At 43.8% G+C, this 17,781-nt stretch overlaps 1 protein-coding gene across 1 annotated transcript; it reads right to left on the bottom strand.

Annotated features, from left to right (window-relative positions):
* Positions 272 to 5,194, bottom strand: MCL1 (MCL1, BCL2 family apoptosis regulator). Its single transcript, NM_001348806.1, has 3 exons — positions 4,362 to 5,194; positions 3,761 to 4,008; positions 272 to 3,134 (listed from the first exon to the last, which is right to left on the bottom strand). Exons 1-3 carry the CDS (start codon positions 5,050 to 5,052, stop codon positions 3,018 to 3,020), a joined length of 1,056 nt encoding a protein of 351 aa, NP_001335735.1. The 5' UTR covers positions 5,053 to 5,194; the 3' UTR covers positions 272 to 3,017.

The raw sequence follows: 17,781 nt of genomic DNA, 5'->3' as shown, positions 1-17,781 counted from the left end.
GACTTTTATCAGGACTTTGATTTTGATTTTTGTGTTAAAATGAACAGGAACTACTTCAAATAAGACATTTAATTAAAACCCCAGTGTATCTAATTTGGATGAAAAGGGGTTATTCTGAAGGGAACTGACCTTTGTTCTAAGGCAAATCAGCTTTATGGGGCTTTTGCTGGTTAATTCACCTATACTTATTTGCTCAGCTGACTTCCCTCAGGTGCTTGCCTAAGAGGGGGAAGGAAAACAAGCAATGTTTAGAAAACACCCATACCACACCTTGTATTTGAATAAAAGATTTATTATTTTCTTCTCAGGAAAAACAGAAAGTTAGGGAAACACACTACTTTTTACAGCCCACATTAATTTGTAGTTGGTCCTAACCCTTCCTGGCACAGCTGTCAACAGCTTTTTAGCTGTTTTAACCAGAACCAAGGTGTTCACCCCCAACAGAATGTACACAGACCACAGACACACTAGAGGACTGCAGGTTTTTCCCTGAGAGAAGCATCAGACAGACAGTTGCTGAGAGAGACATCTTTCCAAGCAGCTCCTCCCTTTCCATTTTGGAGGAGCTGCCTAACTACACAGCTAGTCAGCACTTAAAACAGGTGCCTCCTTTCCCTATAGAATCACCCAACCTGCCCCAAATATCAACTTAAGATTCTCATCTGCATTTCAGCAGTCACACCCAGTAAGTTGGGAAGTGGGGACCCTAAACTCCACCAATTGGCATCTCTGTGCTTATTTCCACAAGTGGCTATGGGGAGACAGGCCTTTCAGTCACCTTAATTCGATCTTAAGATTAATTAACTACATAAAGTGCTTTTAGGTCCTTAGAGAGAGACATGATATAAATAAGTGGTTTATGGTCAAGAACGATAAATACACAGGTAAAAATAACTCTATCTGGATGATGTTATGGCTCGGAGATGGGCAGGCCGGGCAATTCTTCCCTATTACATTCTTAGTCATATTATTCATGCCTATTTTTGTCTGGAGTCCACACACTAAAGGTCACATTCTGAGGCTGAAGCTTTCAAATGACCATGGTTCCACTACACAAGTTTTCTTCAGCTTACCAGTTTAAATAACTCTTTGAGGTTTGAGGTTTAACAGAGCCCATTAATTTCTATAATTTTAAGTGAACATATTCAAATGCAAAAGAACCTAGAGTCACATAAAAGGTCTCTTCCTCTGAAAAATCCCTAAGGGGACTTTTATCTCCCCAAAGACAGGATTGAGCAACAACCAAAAAAGAAACCAGTTCAAGGAAAAGGGACTCTTCTCACCTCTTAACTGTTAGGTTAGAGCTCACTGTACTACCTCCTCCTGAGGATAAAATTCATGAAGGATGAAAGTCTGTGGACTCCTTGGGTGGTCACTTGGGTTCCTAGTGCCAAAAACTAAAAAGGGCTAGCAAGAGTTCAGGGATGGCAAATTTATAGGAACTGATATAAATATGTGTTGAGGGAGCACAACAAGCAGCAAATATTTCAAAGAAAAACAGGAAATATATGGTACGTTTGATAAAAACATCAAGTCTGAAATCTCTATGGATGCCAATGCAAAAGTCTGAAACAAAGTCTGAACATTATTAACAGAAATGAAGTATTTGTTTTATTGACACAGTAGGCTTAGACCTGTGTTTAACAAGCAAGCCTAATAATAGCACCATGGTTAAACTATAGTCTGCTTTTCCAAGCTATCACTGTACAATTTATTAGGCAAACAAGGGATTATATGTCTCACATCCACCTGATGTGATCTTTTTATACATACTGCTAATAAGTCCCATCTGGAACAGCTGAAAATCTTTTAGTAGAAGCTTTGAAGATGAGCTCATGAACTCAGTTTATATTTCACTAGTTAAATCATACCAGAAGGAACTCAAATGAGTAGTTGCCCAATCAGAGCCCATTATTTTTAAGTCATCAGCCCATGTGTCCCACCCCCCAAAATAAAATCTTAAAACCCCATCTTGACTCAATTATTGCAAACCTATTACGTAATAAAGTGAAAGAATTAATTTTCATTTCTCAATTTTTCAGTCCCAGGTTTAAAAAAACAACAAAAAACCTTAAGAAATACTTATCAAAATCAGGAAAATTAAAGCCTGCATAGTTATGAGTCAGAATTGTTCCACTATAACAGGGTGCATACAATTACAACAGTTGGTTCTGTATACAATCTAGAACCGACCAGGAACAAAGTTCAGAATAGAAAAGCTGTAAGAAACAGGTTCCTAACTACAGAGGTTAAAGATTTCAAAAGGGTATGAAAAAACTAATGTAAATTTGAGACTTTTCTCCAAAGGGAGAAAGAAAGGTTTTCTGTAAAAATATATACAATTTTTACAGACAAATACATTTACAAGTTTTTGTCTTAAAACGAGGCTAATAAAGAATCCCTCAAACCACAAGCCAAAGCAGAACAGGTATAAATGTCCTGAGCACTTGGACTTTCTATTCAAGAAGAACACTTGGGAAAAGCTAGTTATAGAGAGGAAAAAGCTTCCCTTCACATGCTGTTGTACAGTATTGGGGCTTCAGATCATAGTTCTATTACCTGTAGCTTAAATCCACTTTACACACACCAGTGGTGTTGTTAGTGCTTCTCTTCTGACACTAAAGAAAGTTAATGAAGTCCGTGGGCATATTTAATGAACTCTAGGACTAGCCTGGCTACTGGCCTCTTTCCTGTTCTAGACAAGGTAATTAAAGTCTCTTTACCCTACTATCGACCCTAAGTCTAAAAAGTACTCTTCAAGGCCTCCCAAAGTTTGACTTTGCTGAAACTGAATTCTGCTTCTTTCAGACAGTGACTCTTCAAAGGAAACTACTTTTCCCAGGTATTTATTTCAGTCATAATCCTCTTGCCACTTGCTTTTCTCTGTTGCTAGAGTAGACCTCTTGGAGATTATGGCCTAGACAGTCTGAAGTCCAACTTCATAAATACATTTGATTTCACAGACGTAGGATTTTGTGGCTGGAGTTGGTTAAGAGTCAATTATTGCACTTAAAAGGCTATCTTATTAGATATGCCAAACCAGCTCCTACTCCAGCAACACCTGCAAAAGCCAGCAGCACATTTCTGATGCCGCCTTCTAGGTCCTCTACATGGAAGAACTCCACAAACCCATCCTAGAAAACAAAAAAGAAAAGCACATTTTCAAGTACAGGCTTCCACTGGCTTAAAAACACTGTTTATAAAGAAAAGATTACGAGTTCCCGTGTGGCTCAGTGGGTTAAGGATCCGGCATTGTCACTGCAGTGGCTAGGGCTGCTGCTGTGGTGCGGGTTCGATTTCTGGCCTGGAAACTTCTGCAAGTCTTGGGTGTGGCCACACAAAAAAAGAGATGAATTAAAATAGCTAAGGTTCCTCCCAAAACACAACCAGGAACCAATTATTACCCCCAGACTGCAAAGGAGACAGATTATGCAATTAAAAGGGAGGAGCAATTTCAATAATTTTTTCTATTATCTCCAGGTGATTTTTTGTTTCTTCATAATTTGAATCCACTGGTGTGAGGAGTATCCAGCTGAATTATAGTAAAATAACCCAAAACGAAAGACTCAATCAGTAAAATAGCCTAAACTTTTCATAAAACTAGAATTTTTGATGCAACGTATTCAGAGGTACATTAAGTTAGAGCCCGAAAACTGAGTTGTGCATCTGTAAAAACCTCTAGATATCCCCTTTCTCTATAAAACCCTCCACTCCATCCCCACTTCTTCAAGTCCCCTTTTCAACCTTAAATGAAACTTACCCAGCCTCTTTGTTTGACTAGCCAGTCTCGTTTTGTCCTTACGAGAACATCTGTGATGCTTTCTGCTAACGGTTCGATGCAGCTTTCTTGATTTATACTCTTCAAGTGTTTGGCCACAAAGGCACCAAAAGAAATAAGAGTCACAATCCTGCCCCAGTTTGTTACTCCGTCACTGAAAACGTGGACCATCACTCGAGACAAAGATTTGACATCGTCTTCGTTTTTGATGTCCAGTTTCCGAAGCATGCCTGAGAGGAAAAAAAGCATGCAGGTTCTCACCGCCTCCTTTGTCTAAACCAGGGCACGATTCGCCTGCCCACCCACGACGGGGGAAATCGCTATTTGAGCTCTATAGAATTTAGGCCGTTCCCACTTGAAAATTGACATCCCACCCTTTCCGGGCTTTGAACAGAGCTGCCATTTCCAAAAGAATCAAGTGGGCGGAAACAATGACTCACGGCCAGAATATTCTGGTTTCAGAAATGGGATAAGAGTCGTTTCAACATGGACTCGTTTCGGTTTCCACCCACCGAAGGTGCGTGAGTCCAGAGAGCTAAAGAGAAAGAAAAAGCAGGGCAGCCTTCACGACTAACCCCCTTACCTTGGAAGGCCGTCTCGTGGTTGCGCTGCACCCCGTCCCCGACCCGTCGCAGGGTCTCTAACGCCTTCCGGCTGGCGGCCCCAGACCCGCCCATTGGCTTCGCGTCCTTGGCGCCGGTTGCCTGCTCCCGAAGGTACCGAGAGATAATCTCCAGGGACTGCCGGTATAACTCGTCCTCCTCCTCCTCTGCCGGGGGCGGCGTCGAGGGGAGCGAGCCGTCCGTGCCGGGGCCACTACTGGCCTCCTCGACTAACCCCAGCAAGGGCAGGACGGCCGGCCGCTTCCCGAGGGGCTCCGGCTCGTACCCGTCCAGCTCCTCTTCGGGAGACATGATGGCGTCGGAGGCCGGGGATTCCATCTCTTCAGGCGGCGACGCGAGGCGGGTGGGCGCGAAGAACAGCAGTCTGGCGGGGGTCGCGGTGACGTCGGGGCCCTCGGCGCCAATGGGCGAGGGCCGCGCGACCCTCCGGGCGTCTGGCGCAGGAGTGGACGGGGGGCTCGCGCCGGCGCTTCCGCCAATCACCATGCCGGCTTCCCCTCCCCCTACCTCTTGCCGGGCCGTGGCCTCTTTTCCCGTAGCCAAGAGACGGCCTCCCGGAGCGGAGGCGCTGCTGCCGCTTCCAGGCCCCAATCCGGCCCCCCCACAGTAGAGGTTGAGTCCGATTACTGCGTTTCTCTGGAGGCCAAACATCGCAAGCCGCCGCCGCCACCACCTTGGCAGAAAAATGGGGGAGGCCCGACTCCTTACGGGAAGGAAGCGGAAGTAAGGTCTGAGAGAGGCACTCCTAGATCGCAGTTTTAGAACCAGTCCGCAGTGGCGTCAGCAACTCTCTAAAAAAAAAAAAAAAAAAATTGAACCCCCGTAAAAGGGCAAGGGGCGGAAGCTTCCGGAGAATGCAGCACCGCACGGCACCTAACCGGCGGTTCGGGGGGCGGGGCTTCCGGCTCTCCGAACCTCTCGCGGCCCGTTACGTAACCTTGGCTCCAGCCCTCTGCAAGGTGGGCTTGCGCTCTTCACCCGTGCCGGTCTGGGCCGGCTGGGGATTGCTACCTCGTCGCTTCCCTGAGTGCTGATTTGCAAGCCCCTTCTGTTGCTTTTGTACCGGAGGGTTGTTTTTTTTTTCCCCCACACCACAGTCCTAACCCTCGAGTCACTCGGAGATTGAGGAAGAGGGATGAGTAAATTCTGCCACGGATGCGGGACCACAGCCTTAGGATGGATGAATATGAGGACACTGTTGGGAAAATGTAGTTATTTTGCGCAACCTCAGCTCTGTACTCTCATTCCAACATTGTGTGGAAACGGGGACGCTCCATGGACTGACCTATAGAATCATTTTTACGTAAATTCGCAAAGCGAAATTGTTCTGCTCCAGCTAAATTTTATGCCTGTCTCCCTATTTGCTTTCTCCCATCGCCATCTCTCTCATGCTTTTTATATATGTCTTACTCGTTCACTACATCTTCTGAGACTCTTGATACCACTTACGTTGATAAGAGACATTTGAATCTAGGGGTAAACCCCTTAAGGACATGGATCTTGTTATATACCATATATGTGAGTTAACATTAATTGAAGCAACCTGTTTTTCCTAAAAGATCTGTAAAATTAGTAATAGCTAAAATTCAAGAGCAAAGTATTTGAGGGACAGAAGCAGGAAAGGTGAGCATGGTTCCTATTCCTGAAAACATCACTTTAATAAGGAAATAGGGCACCTGTACCACAGGATTATGTATTTGGGCAAGACCTAGAAGCATGGAGCTTTATAATAAGGGGCAGAAAGTTTGGAGAGAAACATCCTGCGGTTGTAGTGAATAAGAAATGGTTTATCTATTTAAGGAATGTAAAATCTTGCACAGCAACAAACCATAATGTGAGATGGAATATAGGAGGCATCAACAACTTAATATTGGAATTAAGAGGCTGGAAAATTCACTTTCGGCTAGGAGAGCTAGGGGAAGACTTTATGGAAGAGGTAGCTTTTTCTGCTCTGCTTTCTAGAACGCGATTTTATTTAGGGGAAAGAGATTGAGCAAATTTGCGTGCAAAAGCGGTTTCTTCTTCAGAGGCTGTAGAAGGAAGTGCATTGCTGGTTTCACTTTAAGCTTATAGCCAGAAATCTCAAGTGTTCAGTAATCCTATTGCAGTTCCTTAATCGATTCACTCTCCTGTGATCCAAGATGACTATTGAACACCTTCTTTTATATCCTTAAACGTCCCATATTCCCTTCTCCCAGCCTCACTTTAAGCTTTTAACTTACTGAGAAAATGGAAACAATCAGAGGAGAAAAACTTCATTTCTTTCTTTCTTTTTTTTTTTTTTTTTTTTTGCTTTTTTAGGGCTGCACCTGTGGCATATGGAGGTTCCCAGGCTAGGGTCGAATTGGAGCTACAGCTGCCTGCCTACACCACAGCAACAGCAATACCGATCCAAGCCGCGTCTTCCACCTACGTCATAGCTCTCGGAAACACCGGATCCCCAACCCACTGAGCGAGGCCAGGGATTGAACCTCATGGATACTAGGCTGATTCATTTCTGCTGCACCGTAACAGGAACTCCAAAAAAACTTCATTTCTCATCAGCAAATCTGTGAATTTTCTCCCGTTTCCATTCTGTCTGCCATTACTACAGTTAAAATGAATAAACCTTCCCTACCATCCCAGATCAATCTCTTCACTTGTGCACTGGATCGCATCTCCTTGTCTCTTCAAGTCCTTGCAGTTATCCCTTGCACCATCAATTTCTCTCAATCTACTCACATTTATTTATTGGCCATGCCTGAGGCAGTGGAAATTCCCTGGTCAGGGATTGAATCCTCTCCACAATCCATGACAATGATGAATCCTTAACACTAGACCACCAGGGAGCTCCTCTCTCTCCCTATTGAATCATTACATCAGCACACAAATTCGAGGCAGTGGAAATTCCCTGGCCAGGGCTTGAATCCACTCCACGATCTATGACAATGATGAATCCTTAACCACTAGACCACCAGGGAGCTCCTCTCTTTCCCTATTGAATCATTCCATCAGCACACAAACTTGATGTTCTTTCTCACATCTTTAGAAAGCCTTCCTTAGAACCTAAATTCTTTGATCCCCTTTTTGTAACAAAAATCTTCAACCTCCTTCCTTTTCTCTCTTGAATCCACTTCTCACCACTTCACTGAACCCATTCTTGTCAGTGTTATCATGACCTCCACTTGGCTAAACTCCAGTGGTTAATTTGCATTCCTCATTTTACTTGACCTCTCAGCAGAACTTAACAGGTGTTCAATCATTTCCTTTTGTTTGTTTGTTTTTCCGAGCCCACAGCTTGTGGAAGTTCCTGGGCCAGGGATTGATCCTACGCCACAGCAGTGACCCGAGCTGCTGCACTGACAATGCTGGGTCCTTAACCCATTGAGCCACAGGAGAACTCCTAACCATTCCCTTCTTGAAACACATTCTTCAGGTGCCTTTTAGGCCACCACCTCTCCTGGTTTTCCCTCTTCTGCACTGGCTACTCTCTTCAGTTTTAGTCATCTTTTCCAAGGACTATCCACTTGATGAGGCAACTTATCTTGTTTCCCTTTGTAACCTTAGCCACACCTTAGACACTCAATTGCTGAATGGATAAATCTAAATGTTTACTAATATGGAATACATAAAGGCTAGAAAAGTGGGTTGGGGTTATGGTTTTGAAAGCCAGTTGAAGAGCTTAGAACTTTTCTAGGCAGTTGGGAAACCACTGAGAACTAGAGTACCATGATATATGCTCTACTTTGGGTTCATTGCTCTAATTGTGGGTTTTAGAATGGATCAAGAAAGAAAGGATTGGAAGTAAATAAGTTAGGATGCTACTGCAATATGATAGGCAAGAATTAATGGTGTCCTATGGAGTTCCCATCATGGCTCAGTGGTTAAATGAATCCAACTAGGAACCATGAGGTTGCGGGTTCAATCCCTGCCCTTGCTCAGTGGGTTAAGGATTTGGCGTTGCCATGAGCTGTGGTGTAGGTCACAGATTCGGCTCAGATCCTGTGTTGCTGTGGCTCTGGTGTAGGCTGGCGGCTACAGCTCCGATTAGACTCCTAGCCTGGGAACCTCCATATGCCGAGGGAGCGGCTCTAGAAAAGGCAAAAAGACCAAAAAAAAAAAAAAAAGTTAATGGTGACCTGAATTCAGGTGGTGGTAGTGGAAATGGAAAAGATAAAATGACACTGTGGAGGCAGAGTCTAGAGGGCTTGATGACTAAGAGATGAAAGTGTGGAGTGTGACATTATCATAAAACATACATCCATATTATACACGGTTAACAGGTAAACCACCTTCCAGACTACTATGGACTGAGTGCTAGAAAACCTCTGCTTTCACAATGAGCGGAAAGAGTGTCTACAGCTTAGAGGCAAGGAGTTAGCATGTTTCCAGGATGTCTGGGGTCCTGTCCTCAGGGAATTTTAGTTCGCTTAGAAGGTCTTCTGATATCTGGTATTACTCAGAGAAACCTCTGGATATGTGCACACTCCATATCAAGAATGGCTCTTGTTCTTAGGATAACGATATTGGCCACAGTCCTGAACTGCAAAAGAAAAGCATTGTTGACATCCCGACTATGCCATTCTTTTTTGTAGGCATGTATTGAATCCTTTGAAACTTTCTCAAACTGTGAGCACATTTCCTCCTTAAAACATGCCTTTGTTTCAGAGAATTCATTTACATCATTTCTTTCAAAATAGAAAAAAAAAAAATTAAGTCCTAGTATAGGAACTAAGATGTACTCTCAGAGCCTTGTTCTCCAGTTTTGGGGGGCCTGAAATTGGGCATACTTAACATTTCATGTTGCCTTACCAACCTCCCCATTTAAAAAAACTTTTGCTCTTATCCTCACTGTCTCTCTTGATTATTCAGCTCTTTTATTCCTCAGCCTGGTAAAGCAGCATGTGTGCTGGGGGGGGGGGGCATGGAGTTGTTTTGTTTTGTTTCCCTGTATGTAACTCAAGTTTGGGGAGACTCTACTTGGCTGATAGATTTTTCAGAACTGCTGGAGCATCTTGCTCTCTTTAGGTTGAGGCTAATCTTTTTCTTTTAAGCTGTTTCTAAGGCCTCTTCATACCATACTCAATTGCATTATCCTCTTTTTTTTTTTTTTTTGTCTTTTAAAGGCCACACCTGCAGCATATGGAAGTTCCCAGGCTAGGGGTTGAATCAGAGCTGCAGTTGCCAGTCTACTTCACAGCTACAGCAATGCCAGATTCAAGCCATGTCTGTGACCTACACCATAGCTCATGGCAACGCTGGATCCTTAGCCCACTGAATAAGGCCAGGGATCAAACCTGCATCCTCATGGATATGCTTTGGGCTCATTACTGCTGAGCCACTATGGGAACTCCTACTCTCTAATTTTTGAGAGCTGTAAAATCTCTGGGTGCTAAGCAAACTAAATTACATTCCCCAAGGTAATCTAGTGACCATCAATCAGGTGGACTTCTTTAAAAATGTTCTAACGTGATATTAAAAGATCATGTTGTCATCTTTTTGCATTATTTCTAAAATATACATAATTTTTCCTAAACAGTCCCACCTGTGACCATAAATAATCTCTAAAAATTCTTTTTTTTTTTTTGGCCACACCCATGGCACATGGAAGTTCCCAGGCTAGGGACTGAATCAGAGCGGCAGTTGCTGGCCTATGTGACAGCCACAGCAATACCAGATCTGAGCCGCATCTGCAACCTACACCACAGCTCATGGCAACACCAGATCCTTAACCTACTGAGTGGGGCCAAGGATCGAACCTGCATCCTCATGGATGCTAGTCAGGTTTATTACTGCTGAGCCACAATGGGAACTCCCTCTAAAAATTATTCTTGATTACACACTATAAAGGCTGAGCTCATGTTTTTATGTCAAAATCATTAATTGAGGAGTTCCCTTGTGGCACAGTGGGTTGAGTGTCCGGCGTTGTCACTGCACCAGCTCAGGTTGGTGCTATGGTGCAGGTTCAATCTCTGGCTGCAGATACAATCCAAAAAAAAAAAAAAAAAAAATTATTGAACTTACTGCTTAGTTGGCCATTTTCTAGACTTCTTACTGAATACCATACTCTTTCATACTGATGCCACCAGCATCAGTATCTTCCTACTTTCCCAACATTACACTGTAATCTATCATCTTTGCTTATAAGATCATAATTTTAAGCCCTAGTCTCCACAGGTAACACTAGCATATAACTAGAACTCAGTGGCTTTTCAGAAGGTGTGATAAAACATTGCCAGTTACCTTATCCAACATTCATTCTTCTTTTCTGACAAATCCAGAATTGGCATGGTGGTTCTGTAATGATCAGGAACTCGCATTCCTTCTATTGCATTGTTCTGCTCTTTTCATACATACTCTACTACTTCATGGTCCAAGAAGGCTAGCTTTACCCATGTTATCTGCATTACAACCAGCAGGAAGTACAAAAGCAAAGCAAAGGGGATATAGCTTTCTTTAATGACATTTCCTGGAAGTTGCATACATTTTTTGTTAATATCCTGTTAGCTAGAAATTAGATACATGGTCTCCTAACTGTAAGGGAGACTTTTTTTTTTTTTCCTTGCTTTTTTAGGATCATGCCCTTGGCATATGGAGGCTTCCAATCTAGGGGCTGAATCAGAGCTACAGCTGTCGACCTATACCACAGCCACAGCAATGCAGGATCTGTGCCGAGTCTGCGACCTACACCACAGCTCACAGCAACACTAGATAGATCCTTAACCCACTAAGTGAGGCCAGGGATCGAACCCACCATGTCATGGTTACTAGTCGGATCTGTTTTTGCTGTGCCACAACGGGAACTCTAAGGGAGTCTTTTTGTTTTGTTTTGTTTTTAGCTATTTGTTGGGCTGCTCCCGCAGCATATGGAGATTCCCAGGCTAGGGGTCCAATCGGAGTTGTAGCCACCGGCCTACGCCAGAGCCACAGCAACGTGGGGATCCGAGCCGCGTCTGCAACCTACACCACAGCTCACGGCAACGCCGGATCATTCACCCACTGAGCAAGGGCAGGGACCGAACCTGAAACCTCATGGTTCCTAGTCGGATTCGTTAACCATTGCGCCACGACGGGAACTCCTAAGGGAGTCTTTATTCTAAGAATATAGTCTTTATTCTGAGCGTCCATGTATCCAGTTAAAAATTGGGGATTCTGGAGTTCCCGTCGTGGCGCAGTGGTTAACGAATCCGACTAGGATCCATGAGGTTGCGGGTTCGATCCCTGCCCTTGCTCAGTGGGTTAAGGATCCGGCGTTGCCGTGAGCTGTGGTGTAGGTTGCAGACGCGGCTCGGATCCCTTGTTGCTGTGGCTCTGGCGTAGGCTGGTGGCTACAGCTCCGATTCAACCCCTAGCCTGGGAACCTCCATATGCCGTGGGAGCGGCCCAAAAAATAGCAACAACAACAACAACAAAAAGACAAAAGACAAAAAAAAAAAAAAAAAAAAATTGGGGATTCTGTTACCATAGAGGAAAGGAAGCACAACCAGCAGTCTCTACTACTATATATAAGACTATATGGAGAAAATTACAAAATTCTATTGAAATCATTAAGCAAAAAAAGACTCATAATTGTAAATATGTCAACTCTCTTTCAAACTGATGTACAGATTGAATGCAATTCCAAATAAGGAAGTGGATACATTGATTCTAAAACTTACATGGAAGACCAAAGGGCCAAGACTAGCCAAGACACTCCTGAAAGAGAAAAAAAAAAACGAGGGCACTAGCCCTGAAAGGTGTAATAAACTTGGTTTACTGCTCAATTTCAATTTTTCTCCTTTTGGCTTGGGATATTTAACTCAGTATTCTCTTCTGTAAAGTCTGACAATGGAGCCTACAATTGTTCAATTTTCAATGAAACATTGTAACAGCAAAAAAATTGGAAACAATCTATATGTCCTACAACAGAATGGTAATATAAAGTGTGATACATTCATATAATGGGTTCCATACTATAGCATGTACCTAGAGTGAGATAGCTTTACAGGTACGGATATGAAAAATTCTCTGAAAAATGTTAAATGAAAAAAGACTATGCAGAATAACACAAACAACCTGATACCATTTTTTTTTTTATGGCTGCACCTGCATCATATGGAAGTTCCAGGGATCAAATCCGACCTGTATGTGTGTGTGTGTGTGTGTGACATATGCCACAGTTGCAGCAACATCAGATCCTTAACCCACTGTGCCTGGCCAGGGATTGAACCTGTACCTCAGCAGCAACCTGAGCTGCTGCAGAAAACATCAGATCCTTCACCCGCTTCACCACAGCAGGAACACCCCATTTACGTCTTAAAAGTCCTTGTCAACTACATATTTCTACAGGTAGCTATATATATATCCATGTAAATACACAGAAAAAAGTTTGGAGGGATATATAACCAAAAGGATAAGGATTTGGGATAATGATCAGGAAAGACTTTGTCCTTGTCTGTAGTGTTTTTTTCTTTTTTCTTTTTCTTTTTTTCCCCTTTTCCTGGCCACGTCTGCAGCATATGGAAGTTCCTGGGCCAGGGAGTTGACCAGTCCCACAGCAGTGACAATGCCTGGATGGTCCTTAACCTCCTAGGCTACCAGAGCCCTATTTACAAGTTTTTTTTTTTTTAAAGTAAATGTAATCATATATTTGTTATGAAATCAAAAAAATCAAACAACCCTATCTCATCCCTCAAATTATACCTCTAAATTATAGTGTTTTTTCTTTTTTTTTTTTTAGGGCCTTACCTGCTGCATATGGAGGTTCCCAGGCTAGGGGGTCCAATCAGAGCTGTAGCTGCCTGCCTACACTACAGCCACAGCAACTCAGGATCCGAGCCATGTCTGTGAACTACACCACAGCTCACAGCAACGCCGGATCCTTAACCCACTGATCAAGGCCAGGGATTGAACCCGCATCCTCATGAATGCTAGTTGGGTTCATTAACCAATGAGCCATGATGGGAACTCCAAAGTTTTAGTTATTTTTATTTATTTATTTATTGTCTTTTTGCCTTTTCTAGGGCCGCTCCTGTGGCACATGGAGGTTTCCAGGCTAGGGGTCTAATCGGAGGTGTAGCCACCGGCCTACACCACAGCCACAGCAACTCGAGATCCGAGCCACCTCTGCAAACTACACCACAGCTCACAGCAACGCTGGATCGTTAACCCACTGAGCAAGGCCAGGGATCGAACCAGCAACCTCATGGTTCCTAGCCGGATTCATTAACCACTGAGCCACGACAGGAACTCCTAGTTGTTGTTGTTGTTGTTGTTGTTGTTTTCCTTATCTTTTTGCCTTTTCTAGGGCCGCTCCTGTGGCATGTGGAGGTTCCCAGGCTAGGGGTCTGATCAGAGCTATAGCCACCAGCCTACGTCAGAGCCACAGCAACGCAGGATCCGAGCCAAGTCTGCAACCTACACAACAGCTCATGGCACCTTGGATCTTTAACCCACTGAGCAAGGGCAGGGATTGAACCCGCAACCTTATGGTTCCTAGTTGGATTCGGTAACCACTGGGCCACAACGGGAACTTCACTCCTAGTTATTTTTAATGAGTCAATAAGGCTCTCTCACAAGTAAAGTGTACAACAAGCAGGTGATGATTTATTTATATTTAACTTAGTTCACACCTAGATACAGTGACACATCTGTGTTCATCCAGAAAGTAGTCAGGGAGATGCCAGGAGTCCACACCATGTCAAGGAGCAATAACTGAGGAAGAGAGAATGTTTAGACTAATAAAATGGGGTATAGAGAGCAGTGGGCCTCAAATACTCAAAAGAGGTTTTTTGTTTTTTATCTTTTTAGGGCCACACCCATTACATACGACGTTCCCATGCTAGGGGTTGAATCGGAGCCGTAACTGCGGTCTATACCACAGCCACAGCAATGCTAGATCCCTGTCCCACTGAGCGAGGCCAGAGATGGAACCCATTTCTTCATGGATATTAGTCAGGTTCTTTGCTGCTGAGCCACAACGGGAACTCCTAAAAGCATTTTAATGAGAGTGAAGATAGTAGTAAATTCTATGGAGTTATTTAAGAAAAAACTAAACTGTCATTTGTCAGGGATGCTATGGAAAAGATTAATTCAAGAGGAATTATAACTAGATGACCTCAAGGTTCTAACTAACTTTCAGAGTCTACTTTAAATTCCCTTGGTCTCAGCCAACCCCCAAATCCTTAAAACTCTTTCTCTCTCTCTCTTTTTTGTGTGGGGGGTCATGTCTACAGCATGCAGAAGTTCCTGGGCCAGGGATCCAACCAGTGCCACAGGAGGGACCTCAACTGCAGCTAGATCCTTAACCCACTGTGCCATAAAAGAACTCCAAAACTCCTTTCTTTTGAATTGTTTTTATTGTGGGGAGGAATGTTAGCCTTTCAAAGACACTTTGGCATACTACAAACTGGAAGGCATAATCTCATTCCATGAGCCTCAGAGAATACAAAGATTATAGTTGAAATGCTTAACAAGAACAATTGAAGAGATGTAGTAAAAGTTAAAATTCAATTTTGTCTTCTGCCTCTGCAAAATTTATTTCAGTGGGAGAGGTTTTCCTCTGATCTGGATTAAAAATTACAGCATCCCCCTAATATTATCTTTAGGTAACAGTCTTGAAATTAGTTTTTTTGTTTGTTTTTGTTTTTTTTTGTTTTGTTTTGTTTTGTTTTGTTTTTTGTCTTTTTGCTATTTCTTGGGCCGCTCCCGCGGCATATGGAGATTCCCAGGCTAGGGGTCCAATCGGAGCTGTAGCCATTGGCCTACACCAGAGCCACAGCAACTCGGGATCCGAGCCTCGTCTGCGACCTACACCACAGCTCACGGCAACGCCGGATCGTTAACCCACTGAGCAAGGGCAGGGATCGAACCCGCAACCTCACGGTTCCTAGTTGGATTCGTTAACCACTGTGCCACGACGGGAACTCCTGTTTGTTTTTGCTTTTTAGGACAGAAAGTGTAGCATATGGAAGTTCCCAGGCTAGGGGTTGAATCAGAGCTGCAGCTGCCAGCTTAAGCCAGAGGCACTGCAATGCCACATCTGAGCTGTGTCTGTGACCTACACCACAGCTCACAGCAATGCTGGATCCTTAACCCACTGAGTGAGACCAGAGGCTGAACCAGCCTCATGGATACTAGTTGGGTTCCTCACCACTGAGCCACAATGGGAACTCCCACAATTAGTTTAAGTAGAATGTAGCATAGTGCATTATTTTAAAATGATGATCTCCGAGTTCCCACTGTGGCTCAGTGGAAACAAATCTGACTAGCATTCATAAGGACACAGGTTCCATCCCTGGCCTCGCTCAGTGGGTTAAGGATCCGGCGCTGCGATGAGCTGTGGTATAGGTTGCAGACGCAGCTTGGATCTGATGTTGCTGTTGCTGCACCTGTGTCATAGGCCAGCAGCTACAGCTCTGATTTGACCTGGGAGCCTGGGAACCTCCATATGCCGCGGGAGTGGCCCAAAGAAATAGCAAAAAGACAAAATAAAATTAAAAAATAAAATAAAATAAAATAAAATGGTCTCCACCCCATAACTAGGATCAATAGAGCCTGCAAGCCTGCCTCTGTGGAAAAGCAGTAGTTGGCTTCTCTACTTCCTAGCTGCTGATACTGATACCCTCAGGAATGCAGCAGAAAGAAAGGGGAGGAATGTTCTGGGTGGGTGGCTTCATGCTCTCTAGGCTTTACTGATATTGATAGCTGATTGGCTCATGTGCATTTGCATGGATCCATCAGAAGCTTTCCTGTTCCAATGGTCAGCTTCCCTGAAGTGAGAGGATACATTAGATTTCTGTGGCCACCACTCCCTCTCTCAACCTTTTGTTTTCCAGAGGTCCATTCTACAGGGAACTCTCTGTGAAGAGTCCCACTGTGCGTCAATGAAGTTCTCTGAGCAGGTTTTAAACTGGCTCCGTACTTGGTCCCCAGGATTCAGGTTTATTTGTCTTTTTGTCAGAGGGGACTGCAGTTACTTCCAAGATGTAGCTGTCTGCTCTGTGCGTGCAGGCTCTGTGGTTAGCCAGCCTTAGCCTTGAAACTCCTCTACCATGAGTCATGCAGTCTAATGATCACCTCCTACCCAGGAACAAATAGCAAATGCTTCAGTGGCCCCGCCCCTCTTTCTAGGCTTGAGGAGAGAGACATATTCCTCACCTCGTCTCCTGATTAGATGTGGCTTATGACCCTGTAGTAGCTTTCTCCAAAGAAATCTCTTTTGTAAACCCTATCCCCACTTTTTATACCCTTGTAATGAGTGAGAGAGTTCAAGAATTGTGGAACTGGTCCGTGGTAATTTCCTTTAAAACTTTGCATTTCTGTCTGGTATCTCCCTTTGGAATTTCATTTCTATTATATCTTGGTACCCCAGCTGAAACATCCAATTAAAATCTAATTAAGAGTAAAAGATCATCTCCTTTTTTTGGTCTTTTTTCCTTTCCTAGGGCCGCTCCCCGTGGCATATGGAGGTTCTCAGACTAGGGGTCTAATCGGAGCTGTAGCCACCGGCCTATGCCAGAGCCACAGCAACATGGGATCTGAACTGAATCTGTGACCTACACCACAGCTCACGGCAATGCCGGATCCTTAACCCACTGAGAAAGGCCAGGGATCGAACCTGAAACCTCATCGTTCCTAGTTCAGATTCGTTAACCACTGTGCCACGACAAGGACTCCAAAGATCATCTCCTTTATCAGTCTTGTTTTACATCCTTCCCCATTCCCTACCTTTGAGTCTATGTGGTTTAGTCATATGTCACAGGCCAAGTCATAGGCAGTCATCAAGTTGGTCTGATATGGTCTGGTCATGTCTCCCTTTAGTAATAAAAAAGCCAAACCAAGGCCTCATACCCCCTACAATGATCCTGATGACCATGAGAGGGAAAGCTCAGGACTCCCTCTTGGCTCCAAACTTAGTTCTTCATGAGGGGTACATAAACCATTGTGCTTTGGTATGGGGGGGGCAGCCATGAAATTTGGAGTCTATTACCAAATTACCTTAGATAAATTACCTTTCTGAGCTTCATTTAAAGTTTGTAAAATAGCCTTACCTTCTAATTCAAAATTTAATTAATTAATTAAAAAAATTTTTGCTCTTTTTAAGGTCACACCAGTGGCATATGGAAGTTCCTAGGCTAGGGGTCAAATTGGAACTGTAACTGCCAGTCTACACCACAGCCACAGCAACTTGGGATCCAAGCCTCATCTGTGACCTCTAACGTAGCTCATAGCAATGCCTGATCCTCAACCCACTGAGTGGGGCCAGGGATTGAATCTGCATCCTCAGGGATACTAGTCAGGTTTGTCACCACTGAGCTACAATGGGAACTCCTCAAAATTTAATTTTTATTCATGTGTTAATTAACAATTAACAATATAAAAATACTCATTGTAACAAAGCAAAATGTTACAGATGAGACT

The sequence above is a fragment of the Sus scrofa genome, chromosome 4 (genome assembly GCF_000003025.6).
Source record: "Sus scrofa isolate TJ Tabasco breed Duroc chromosome 4, Sscrofa11.1, whole genome shotgun sequence".
Taxonomy (NCBI): Eukaryota; Metazoa; Chordata; class Mammalia; order Artiodactyla; family Suidae; genus Sus; species Sus scrofa.
Note: the sequence above shows the minus strand (reverse complement) of the source record. Positions and strands in the feature narration are given on the sequence as shown.